Source organism: Polypterus senegalus, chromosome 17, assembly GCF_016835505.1.
Source record: "Polypterus senegalus isolate Bchr_013 chromosome 17, ASM1683550v1, whole genome shotgun sequence".
NCBI lineage: Eukaryota > Metazoa > Chordata > Cladistia > Polypteriformes > Polypteridae > Polypterus > Polypterus senegalus.
In genome coordinates this window covers 11305237-11318201 of record NC_053170.1, presented here as the reverse complement: position 1 = coordinate 11318201, position 12965 = coordinate 11305237, and the positions used below count along the sequence as shown (strand labels likewise).

At 42.8% G+C, this 12965-nt stretch overlaps 1 protein-coding gene across 2 annotated transcripts in view; it reads right to left on the bottom strand.

The window, feature by feature from the left end:
- The window catches only part of kcnh4a (potassium voltage-gated channel, subfamily H (eag-related), member 4a), a 180204-nt gene that overhangs the window by 5919 nt on the left and 161320 nt on the right, over nt 1–12965 (bottom strand). Inside the window, exons 12-15 of one of the 2 annotated variants that reach the window (XM_039739911.1) lie at nt 9990–10028; nt 6981–7351; nt 4489–4595; nt 4307–4383 (exon numbers count right to left, since the gene is read on the bottom strand). In XM_039739911.1, coding sequence (XP_039595845.1) covers nt 4307–4383; nt 4489–4595; nt 6981–7351; nt 9990–10028 — 594 coding nt within the window. The remainder of the gene's footprint in view (nt 1–4306; nt 4384–4488; nt 4596–6980; nt 7352–9989; nt 10029–12965) is intronic. The other variant, XM_039739912.1, reaches the window with a different exon arrangement.

Here is a 12965-nt window from a genome sequence, read left to right as displayed (position 1 = left end):
AGTGCCATTGGATCACATGGACTGAAGGACAGGAGCACTTCCGGGTCGCGGAATATTGAAAGGACTGTGGGAAACCCAGCAAGCTGAGCTGGAGTTGGGAGGAAGTGTGACGGAGCTGCCGGGTGGAGAGGATTGATTTAATGTTCATGGTGGTGGAGGTGCTTTGGGGCATTTGATTGAAGAAACTAATTAAAAATTATTTCTTGGTGCTTTTACGTGGAGTCTTGGACGTTCTGTCTGTGGGTTTGGAGGAGCGACAGCGACCCCTAGTGTTATACAAGCTGTACACGGACTACTTTACATTGTATCAACGTGTCAAATCTTCAGTGTTGTCCCATGAAACGATATCATAAAATTTTTACAAAATTATGAGGGGTCTACTGTATGTTAGGTAGAATGCCTAGAAGGGGCTGGGTGGTCTCGTGGCCTCGGAGCCCCTGCAGATTTTTTTTCTCCAGACGTCTGGAGTTTTTTGGTTTTTGTCTGTCCTCACTGCCCATCAGACCTTATTCTTATTCGATGTTAATTTTATTTTTATATTTTGTCTTTTTTCTTTTCATCTTGCACTTGGAGTGACATCATTTGTATGAAAGTGTGTGATAGTGATAAATGTTGTTGTGCGGACAGTCTGATTATTTCATTATCAGCCTGGGGTGGCAATCAGGCGATGGCACCCGTGACCGCTCACCGGCATATAAAAGGGAAGCGCAGGATAAGAAAGGAAAAAAAAAAAGAAAAAACAAGGAGAAGAACAAAAAGGAGATCAGAGGTTCAAGCTCAAGTGTGACAGGAGGCAGACAGCCATGGAGAGAAGGTGCGGCTGGCGCTCGGAGCTCTGGTGATGGTGGAGGTGTGCTGCCCACCGAATGAAGTCCGGCAAGGCAGCGGTTCGGATGGGGAGCCTTTCTTTCTGTGTCTATGGAAGTGAAGGATCTGAACCCGGGTGCGGATTGGGGGCCCTGCTGTTGAGGCATGGAAATGGCTGAGACCCCGGACCTGGGGCCTCATGTATAAACGGTGCGTACGCACAGAAATGTTGCGTAAGAACTTTTCCACGTTCAAATCGCGATGTATAAAACCTACATTTGGCGTAAAGCCGCGCACTTTTCCAGGGTACCTCATGTCTTGTCGTAGGCAAGTTCTCCGCTCGGTTTTGCAGACTGGCGGCACCCAGCGTCAAAGCAGTGCTACTGTTCTTCTGTGATTACTCATTATTTTCATGACGCGGCTTTATAAATACACAGAAACTAACCGCATATTGTTTATTAGTGTAATGCATCTGATTGTAATTAACTCGTAACAATATAATGGTCCAGGAAACAGCCATAGTATTCCAAATGCCATAACTGCTTTAGCGTTGTTACTCTCACTGCACCTTCTTCTTCTTCTTCTTCTTCTTCTTCTTTCAGCTCCTCCCGTTAGGAGTTGCCACAGCGGATCATCTTTTTCCATATTTCTCTCACTGCACCACTCGGAGTATTCATATCACTGTATCTGAGTGTGAATCACAGCAGCAGCTGATCGGAAAGAGAATTATCGGTATACAGTTTAATGGACACGCTGTCTCAGCCACGGCAAAACGTTTTAAAGCCTTTCCTGTACGGACCTCGCGGTTCAAAACAGTTTAATCCCAAGAACTTTAAATGCAGCCAATCAAGTGCTCCTTGTAGAACTGTTTGTACTTATAAGTACAATCACCCCACTGTAAACTTGCACTACAGTTATAATATCTCACAACCTGAGCCACTTTATAAAGCGCGTATTTACATATGATGACGATATCATTTTTAAGGTGAAATGCAGCAAAATATGTTTGTTAAATTATACAGATAAAACTTTAACTTCATTTAAATAATCTATATTCTTCACTGGGAGTGTCGTAAAGGATAGAATAATTAAACATGTACTACGAAGATATTTCAATGTTCTTTAAACGTTTTGAAGAATCGGCGCTAAGCTTACAGATGGCTTAACGTCTATTACAGAGCTGATTGTATGGCGATCGGTTACTTGGGGAAAGAAAAGCAAGGACTGCAGTGACGGCTACGCCAATATATATTGAATATAAAACAGAAAGATAAAATAACAACACAGCTAAAAACACAGCGACAAATTTCGCAAAGTTAAATGCTTGTGTCATGAGCACGGCGGCTATGCAGTGTCTGCAACATACGTGGCCATCCACCGTGCATAAGGTACTTTACTGACATTGGCGGGCTAAGGAGCCATCGATTCTTCCTCTGCCCAGTGCCACCACAAGCTTAGAGCCGCCCCTGAGTACTGCTGCAATAAATTATTTCATCGAAGTGAAACATGTTTAATAACGTGCTTTAACTCCTATCATCATGAAAATGACATCACGTATACATCTCAGTATTTTAGTTATTCAGAGAGCTGTAATATCACGAATGTAATGGACTCTGTGTCCAGTTGGAGGAAGAGAGCCAGTTTAAGAAGCAAGTAGTGATTCACACACACAGATCACATACAGTAGAAGATCAAATACAAAACAAAGCATTTAACGTGCTACTTTAATTACGATGTGATTTTAGAAACTGGTTAATTAAACGATTTTAAGATGAATTTTATGATGTTCTACTTTAATGACAAAATAAACTACGTGATTAAAGTGGAAATGTCGAGATTGAAGTTGACATTTCGTGCTTTTTCCCCACCGTGTGCCTTTTTTCTCTGTACCCTAATAAGCTTTCATATGACACTCAGACAGTGGGCTTACAACTCTTCTTTTCACGTGACTTTGATATGTGACTTCTTTTTTATTTCCGGCACTGTGTGATTTTGTGAATGTGAGCTTTCAAGTTTCTCCAACACGCTATGTCACTCGATCAACTTCCTTTTGTTGATTATACCACAGTTTATTTGAACAAATAGTATGTTTTTCCTTTGCCTCCACTTGGTATTCGCTGAAATTCTTATATTTTCCCCGTGCTTTTCCCATTGTCTTTTCACAGAAGGCTGCGCTTAAGGGCGATTTATATTGATTTGCATATTCAAATAGGCGTAATTCTGGGAGGATTTGGGGCGTTACATAAAGCGCGTGCACGAGCGTTAGTTTTCACGCTGATCGGGATATATGTAGCAGAAGAACGTGGAAGTTGGAGTGCGCACAGATTCCTGCATCGGGATTTTTCTGTGCGTAAACACATTTCGGCTTTTGTGCTTACGCCATGTTATAGTGCGAGTTCTACGCACGGCGTTGTACATGAGGCCCCTGGTGACTGTGGGATGATGGAAGGCCGCGTCTGTCGGGTAGGCACCTCCATAGCTGCAAGGTCTGGTCCAGTTAAGCTGAGGAGACGCCAGTTAATGGATGGCAATGGGGCTCGTGTCTTAATGGACAGCCTACTACAGTCGTTTTTATCCATCCATCCGTTATCCAACCCGCTAGATCCTAAGTACAGGGTCACGGGGGCCTGCTGGAGGCAATCCGAGCCAACGCGGGGCGCAAGGCAGGAAACAAACCCCGGGCAGGGTGCCAGCCCACCGCAGGCAGTCGTTTTTAACCTCGTTTTAATGGATTGTTTTTTTGGACCGATTTTAACCTCCACTAGCATCTCTTGTTTGATCGGATTCTTCGCGTATTGGACTTTGTGGCACTGCACTCTTTGAGCACTTTGCTTTAATAAAAGCACTAGAGCGCTGCTTCACCACCCCCTTGCTTGGAGTGTGATGGTCCTCATCTGCCCGGCTCATCCTGATCGTGACTATCGACAGGTGGCGGGTTACAGAGGCGATCCGGTAAACGTGGGGCCGACCCGCGTCCTCACAGTCTGCAGCAGCTGCATCTCCAGGGAGGTTCAATCGCTCAGATCCCACATACGCCTTACGATAAACTTTATGTGTTCAATCAGAATGAAGTCTTGAGTAAGGTCCTCTGACACTGGATCAGTCCGATTTCACAGGAGTTAGGACTATGTTAGATCGTGCAGACCTGCGGTGGCATTGCCAGGGAGTTTTATCCTATCGGATGTCACGCATACCCTGGTTGTTGACTCCATTTTTAAGGCATACCTTGTCAGAGATTGCAGAAAGACTGACCACGTCGGGTCTTACTGGCCTGCAGAACTCACACAAGCCTGCAACCACAACATGAGTGTGAACATGAATGGAGGAATTGGAAAAGTAAGACAATGTCGACCTTCAGCAACACCGGGATGGAGTCTGACCCTGTTGAGGCTTTCAAACCTGCAGCTGTACCTACGTACATGGGGCTTCATTCTGTTAGGTCCTACACACGCGTGTGTCCCAACGAGTCTGACATCGTCACGTTACAAGGAGACGTTACCTCCTGGTTCAGCCGGCTGATGCTCTGTCTCACTTCCTCCGTCTCCGCCAGTAAGATCGAGTTCACTTTATTTGCATCTGTGGAGGAAGCAACAGGACACCAGTAAGCCTTGCTGGGTGGCACAGGGAGAAGGGGGGGCATCTGTTCGGGTTTAAGGCTCCACACTCGGACACCCCCATTACCTTTGACTCCGCTGTCCCCAGAGGCCCTGCTTGTGTTGTGCTCCACATTGAAGTGAAACGAGTGCATCTCAGAGGTTCTCTGGTTGTCTTCAATCCCATCCACAACTCTGGGGAAATAAAAAACGGAAGGGTAAGAACACGAGAAAGAGTCTTTGGAGCACCACATGGGAATTGCAGATCAGGAAGAGTCGGGTCTGTCGCTGTTGGGATATGCGTCGGATCAAGCAGGCCGGAGCGCGGGGTCATTCAGGGTCAGCTACCTTCTGAGGGCTGTGAGAAAGCAGGGCAGGCAGGCAGGCTAACGTACTCCTCATTGAGGAAGAACAAGCCATTGACCGGGATCAGTCCAGTCCGGTGACAGCAGGCACAATGAGCTCCTGATGTGGGCAACGTGTGGCCAGTGTGCAGGGTCGGTTAGGGTCAGTCTAGTCTATGGTGAGCAGGAGTGCTCGGCCAGAGTAGGTGCGTGCCTCAAACAGAGTGGGCAAGGGCACACAATGGGCACCAGCTTCAAAAAATGAAGGGCAAACAGGCCAACCAATGCTAATGTGCCCCTGAATCAGGAAATGTGGGAAATGCAGGCCAATGCAGAGGATCAGTCTTTTCCAAGGAGGGCAGGACAAGCAAGACAACATGGAAAGCCAAGCAGCATCAACATGTCCTGATTTAGGAAACATGAAACGCAGGCCCGAGTGTAAGCAGAAGAGCCCCTGCGGTGACTCTCGAGGGTCACAGTGCGATTAACACAACTCTGGGCAGCTGACCGTCTTCTCAACTCCCCACCCCTCTGAGATGAACGGCTGATGCTGATGGTCAAGAGTGAGGCGAATCAGTAGGAGACGGGACAGAGGGGGGCACAAGGGGGAGCGTAAAAAAGAAAAGAGGGAGCGAGAAATCCTGGAAACCCACACAGATAGAAAAAGGAGGGGCCAGGGTGGGAGGCAGGGGGCGCATGAAAAAGATAGATAGATAGATAGATGAAAGGCACTATATGATAGATAGATAGATAGATGAAAGGCACTATATGATAGATAGATAGATAGATGAAAGGCACTATATGATAGATAGATAGATAGATAGATAGATAGATAGATAGATAGATGAAAGGCACTATATGATAGATAGATAGATGGATGAAAGGCACTATATGATAGATAGATAGATGGATGAAAGGCACTATATAATAAATGGATAGATAGATGGATAGATAGATATGAAAGGCACTATATGATAGATGGATAAATAGATGGATAGATAGATATGAAAGGCACTATATGATAGATAGATAGATAGATAGATAGATATGAAAGGCACTATATAATAGATAGATAGATAGATGTGAAAGGCACTATATAATAGATAGATAGATGTGAAAGGCACTATATAATAGAAAGATAGATAGATAGAGAGATAGACAGACAGCCTGGTACCCCAGAAGCTCATGAAGTTCTCAGCCAGTGCTTACGGAGGACACACACACACACACACACACACACACACACACACACTTTTGCTGCTGACGTACATTTTGCCGACACCCTTTGCTCCTCCCTCCCGGCTTCACACAAGTATATAAAGCCAATAAAGAATATCCTGCAGATTCCCAAATGACTTCTCTCTCAGTTTAAGAAAGCCCACGTTTCGGAGAGCTGGGCACTGTGGGACACTGAAGCTGACACCACAGAGTGGCAGACTGAGGGTGGTGACAGACAGGAGTGCAGGGCTCTGACAGACACATAAACAAGCAGACCAAGCAGAGAGCCACAAAGAGATGCCCAAGGGGGTTGGACGCACGTTTCCAGCCAAAGCCAGTAGGCCCCTCTATGAGTCTCCAGCTGCAACACCATGCATGCATGAGGTACCATCCTATAAATGCCCATTTTGTTTGGCTCTCCATTTTCATGTGCTGCCTGGCACTGTAACTTTTGTCATTTGTGACAGTCACTGAGTGGATGAGTCCCCGCAGGAGGCGCAGCGTAGCGCACATCGATGGCTTGTTAAGCCGCCACTGACAGCCCTGCCAATCCATTTAGCGCTGCGGTGAGTAAGAGCCGGCAGGAACCATCAGGGGCCAATTACCAGGCATCACAGATAATAAGTTGTCAGTGGCAGGCGGTCCTGCTGCTTTTGCAGTCTTTAGTAGGAGGACTAACAATCGCCAGGGTTGTAGGGTCAGGTCAACTAACCACCACTAACCACCGGACTCAATCTTGAAAGGCGGGGTTACCAAAAATGCCAGCCTTGAGATGAGCTCGCTAGGGATCAATGGGATTCAATGTAATTCAACATGTTTGCACCTCTAGAGGGCGCTCAAGCTCAGTTACTGTTTTTTGATTTTTATTCCTCCATTAATTTCCTAAGCTGCTGCCCGTTGAACAAAGTTGCTACCAACCCATGACTTTTGACATTCACCAGTCTACCACTCTCATCTAACTACAGCATTCAACTACCCAAAGTGAAGAACTTCACTAGTGGTCTTCTCACTTTACTACCTGGGGCTGAGGTCCGGGGGTCCAAAACAGTTCAGTGAAGGAATCAGCAGCTTGGCAGGTTTGCGCCCATTGCAGGCCTCAACACAGGGGCTCAGCTCGTCTTTCTTGCTCTGCTGCGGTGAAGGGCTCCGGCCGCGGTGTCCACTGACTGGTGACCGGCAGGTGCGGCGCAAGGCATTGAACTGCCTCAGCTCATCGCCTAACAGGTTGCCCAGGGAGCCGCGACGCACTGGGCTGTTCAGACTGGGCAGAATGATCTTCCGGTGTGTTCTGCTAGAAGGCGAGAGGTGGAAAAGCTCATCGTCATCTTCATCCTCTACAATGGATGGCAGTTTCTTGGTGTCACCAGTACAGCTGCTATCTAGGCGTGGCTGTGGGAGAAGAGAACATGGAGAAATATGTCAGGGTGAAGGGGAGAAAGATGGAGGACCCGTCACATCTGAGCCGCTCATGGGCACCCTCACCACTCTGATGGCACAGACCCCACCCCAGACTGACAAGAAAAAGCACTGAAGTGAAATTAAAACGAAATGGGAGACCGGGCTAGGGGGGCCGGGGATCTGCTAAAGCACCAGGGCGCCTCCCACCCTTTATAAAAAAAAAAAACAGACAGACAGACAAGAAACAGGATGGAAGGACTTGAATGAGTGCAGCTTAGCGGGCATCACTGAGGTGGCACATTAAACGGGTAAGATTATGTGGTACAGTAAATACGGATTGAGTCTGTAAGGTTAAAGATAGCCTTTAAGGTTGCCCTAAATAAAAATAAATACTACATAAATAAATACAAAGAGGACTGTTTCATTTATGTTTGGTAGATTGCCCCAATGGGGTTGGGTGGTCTCGTGGCCTTGAACCCCTGCAGATTTGATTTTTTCTCTCCAGCCGTCTGGAGTTTTTTTTTTTTTGTTTTTTCTGTCCTCCCTGGCCATCGGACCTTACTCTTATTCTATGTTAATTAGTGCTGTCTTATTTGTATTCCTACTTTGTCTTTTATTTCTCTTTTCTTCATCATGTAAAGCACTTTGAGTGACATTAATTATATGAAAATGTGCTATAGAAATAAATGTTGTTGTTGTTGTTATAAATACAGACAGAGCCACTGATTATAGATGCACTGATATTAAGAAAGGCAATATATTTAAAAAGGACTCAAACATCTCTGGCAACCTTTAGAAACAGAAAGTGAGAGCGACAGGCGATGTAATGTCAGACCCTGACCAGCTTTAAGTGGGCTACTGTTGTATTGAGCTGTGAACACAGATAGATAGGAAAGGCACTATATAGATAGATAGATAGATAGATAGATAGGTGAAAGGCACTATATGAGATAGATAGATAGATAGATAGATATGAAAGGCACTATATGAGAGAGAGAGAGAGAGAGAGATAGATAGATAGGAAAGGCACTATATGATAGATAGATAGATAGATATGAAAGGCACTATATACTAGATAGATAGATAGATAGATAGATATGAAAGGCACTATATAATAGATAGATAGATAGATAGATAGATAGATAGGAAAGGCACTATATGATAGATAGATAGATAGATAGGAAAGGCACTATATGAGATAGATAGATAGATAGATATGAAAGGCACTATATAATAGATTGATAATTGCAAAAGGCAAATAATAAATGGATGTGAAATGTACTATAAGGTCAGAAAGACAGATGAAAGGCTCTATATAGCAGACAGATAGTTGTAACAATCTCTATATAAGATGTGGAAGGCACTATATAAGATATGGATTTAACACATTATACAGATAGGTAGATAACAGTCACTACAGTTTAAATAGATTGATTAAAGGCACTATATAGTATATAGAGAAATGTGAAAGGCATTATATAGTTGATTGTTGTGGAAGGCACTATGATGATAGATGAAAGGTACTATAGTTAATGGGCAAATGAAAAACACTGGCTAGATAGATAGATAGGTATGAAAGGCATTATATATATAGGTAGATAGCGCAAGCACTGTAGTTGTAGAGATGAAAGGCACTATATAATGGGTGTGAAAGGCACTATATAACACATAAATATATAAAACAGATGGATGTGATAACCCACAAACGACAGACAAATGAAAGGTGCTATATTTAGCTACATATAGTACAAGTTCTTCCATATAAAGTTTTTGTTTGTCGACCTTACTGATGTGTTTAACTCTTTTTGATCATTCTCGTGTATTTTGGCGCGTTTGCCCAGATTCATATCATGAGGCCGTATTCATGCCCTGACCCTGTGCAGTGTGGTTATTTTTCAAACGTATCATGTTGGCTCAATGTCCAAGTCAGTCTGTGTCTAAATAAGAAAGTTTCTACAACACTTTGGGTGGCTCAGTGGTTCGCCTGTCTGTTGGGTGTCTCTCTCTGTGTGGGGTCTTCATCTGCTCCCCGTGTCTGCGTTTTCTGCCCTACTCCATCTTCATAGGGGGATGTTTTATGTGAACTGGCAGTTCCAAATGGGCTCCATGTACATGAGAGGACCTTGTAGTAGGCTGGCAGCCATGCCCAAGGTTAGTTCCTGCTATGCGCCTGAAGCTGCCAGGATTGCCTGTGCCCCTCAGTTGGATTGTTAAACTTCTGGACGCTGATGTTATTCTCCCTTTAAAACAGAGCGCTGACGCCTTAGCCAGTAAAGGCACGTCTGGTTAATCCTCCTGCCTCAGTACCACAGAACGCCACGTGCTCTCAGTTCAGAAGAACAATAGCTTTGTCTGCAGTTCTAAATTGAGACGCTGCCGCCCGTCAGCACATATTCTGCCTCATCAGTAATAAGTGGAGCGACTCGGACGCGCTTCCTACGTGCTGGGCTGGAATATTCCCCGCTTAACTCTGCTGCCATTAATAAAAAGTGACAGTCGACTGCAGACGAGGTGCAGAAGTAGACAACCTTTGATATCACCTCACCGGCCACCCACACTGGATACAAAAATGAGTTGGTACTAAAGGTGGATATTGAGCCGCTTGAGAAGTAGCAGCGGAGAAACTTACCTGAGAGAGGCGTGGAGATCTCGAAAACCTGGAGAGACCCTGAAAAATAAAAAAGATAATCCTGGGCTCAGCCTCAGATGTGCCCTGAGGCTTTGCAAGCACTAAGAGCCACAAATGGCACTCGCACCCATCAATCTCAGGCCAGTCCTGCCATCCACTCACAGACAACACACCAAGCTGACAGCCCACCTTGTGTCCCAGTCCATACCTCGATCAGTTTTTAATTCCATTCTGTGCTCAGATACATTACAGCTCAGATTATAAAATGACAGTTTTGCTGTGAAGTGATTAGCCTGGTATACCATGCCACTCTGTTAGGAAGCTTTGAGACACTAGACTGCAATAAATGCCCCTCAGAGATTTAGGGGAAGACCCTCAGAGTTAAACATACTGTAGGAGCTCACAGAAACACAAGAATTTAAAAGCAATCGCTTTGATAATTCTGGGAAAGCCCCACAGTTAAGATCAGTACAGTGCCCAGACTTCAATGCCATCTGTGAAGTAAATATGTTGTGTGACTTAATGAGTCAGAATTACTGAAATGATGCAAGTTAAACTTAGCACTTAGGGAGACCCTTGACGGGAATCAGATAGGGCACCAAATAAAAATGGAGACTGAAGAATAATGGGCCGCCTAACCAGCGCAGAGGGCTCTACAAGAGCTGAGGGCGCCGTCGTCCATGTTTAGAAACGTCTGACAGGCCTCAAGTGTAACTAAATAACACGTTGACTGGATAAGCCTCACATCAAAAGAGATCAAATTAGAGACAAATACACTTCAATAATAATAATAATTAATTGCTTAATAATTTGTAATAATTAATAACCACATCTGACAATCCTCACATTTAATATGCACCAATTAAACATGGCAATGCTCACATAGATAGATAGATAGATAGGTAGATAGATAGATAGATATGAAAGGCACTATAAGATAGATAGATAGATAGATAGATATGAAAGGCACTATAAGATAGATAGATAGATAGATATGAAAGGCACTATATAGATAGATAGATAGATATGAAAGGCACTATATAGATAGATAGATAGATATGAAAGGCACTAGATAGATAGATAGATAGATAGATAGATAGATAGATAGACAGATAGATAGATATGAAAGGCACTATATAGATAGATAGATAGATATGAAAGGCACTAGATAGATAGATAGATAGATAGATAGATATGAAAGGCACTATATAGATAGATAGATAGATAGATAGATAGATACTTTGTTAATTCCTGGGGGAAATTCACAAAATTCATATGATCATATTTAACTCACAATACTCCTCAAATTGCATATTCTGTGAAATAATTCCATCTGGTGACCCTCATATATAATACAAAAGAATTCTTCCTGACAATCCTCATATTTAATATGCACCAATTAAACATGGCAATGCTTATATTTAACTGACCACATGAAAATCCTCACATTGAATGTAGAATAATCCCATCTGATGATGCTCATACGTAATACAAAGTCATTTCAACTGACAATCCTCATGTTGAATTTATAATAATCACATCTGATAATCGACATATTTAACATTCAATTTTATATGAGAATCCTCATGCTTAATGTGCATTAATCATATATGGAAACACTCCTGTTTAATATACAAAAATTATATCTCACTATCCTCATATTTAATATGAAATAATCACACATCTTAGCCCTCAAATTTAATATAAAATAACTGCATAGGACAGTACTCATATTTAATGTGAAATAACTGCATCTTAGAACCATCATATTTCATATAAAATATAAACTATATCTGACCTTACTCATACATACATTAATTATATCAGGAAATACTCCTTTTTATTTCATAATTACATCTGATAATCCTCATGTATAATAGACAAAGATTATACCTGACAGTCCTCATATTTGAAAAGAACTATTTACATCTGATATCCCTCATATTTAATATACAAAAATTAAACATGGAATCCCTATAACTAATATATGATAATCAAATCTGGCAATGCCCCTATTGAATATTTGATACTCATATTTATTTTACAGTAATTAAATCTGTGAATCCTCATATTTAATATACAATGATTATCTTTCAAGTACAATAACTACATATGATAATCCTCATATTTAATATAATCATAGGTGGCCGTCCTTTTTATTATGCAGTATTAATGTTTCACAGTTGTCAAATTTAAATTTACAATAATCAAGATGGTGCATCACAAAATAGTTTTAGTAATAAAACGCATTGGATTTGTCTTTCCAATAGATGGTGGGTCACAAACATTAACACCATCCCATATGAAATGGCATAAAACGTAATGGTGATTATTTAATATTGATTACTTAGATTTTAACCGTCTTAGATGGGTCGAGAGACAATGCAGAGGTTGGGAGTCTGTGCAAACAGGGCATTACCGTAACCTCCACACAACAAACCTCCTGGATTGGGACCCTCAGCACCACACTGAAACAGTAGCACAGCTAATAGTTAAATAAAAAGAATACACTTAAATTACGTTAAAAAAAAAGACTTATATTGACCCCTAACCCACAAATTGTTAAAGCCTCTTTAATCACCACAGCACCAAACTGGGGCAAAGCTTATCACAGTAGAGAAGGGTGACAGCCAGCAGTGACTGGCATGCCAGTCCACCAGAGGGCACCCTTCTAAGTGTTTGGGTTTATATTAGCTCATTAATATAAAATCTATTGTGGGAGGAAACCCATGGCAGCACTGGGAGAACAATCAAAATACCACAGAAAAGGCGTCTGTTGGGGTCCAAATTCCATAGATGGGTATAATTTAATGCTCAGTGATCATTTAGGGAAACTTAACCATAACCCTAAGCCAAGCCTCTTTACACAAATACGCAAAACAAACTAACAAAGCCAGCAGGGTGAGAACAGAGTGGCCATCAGACCCACTTGGTCTTTTATGCTTTTGAAGTAGCTGAATGCTACAAATTGGCATA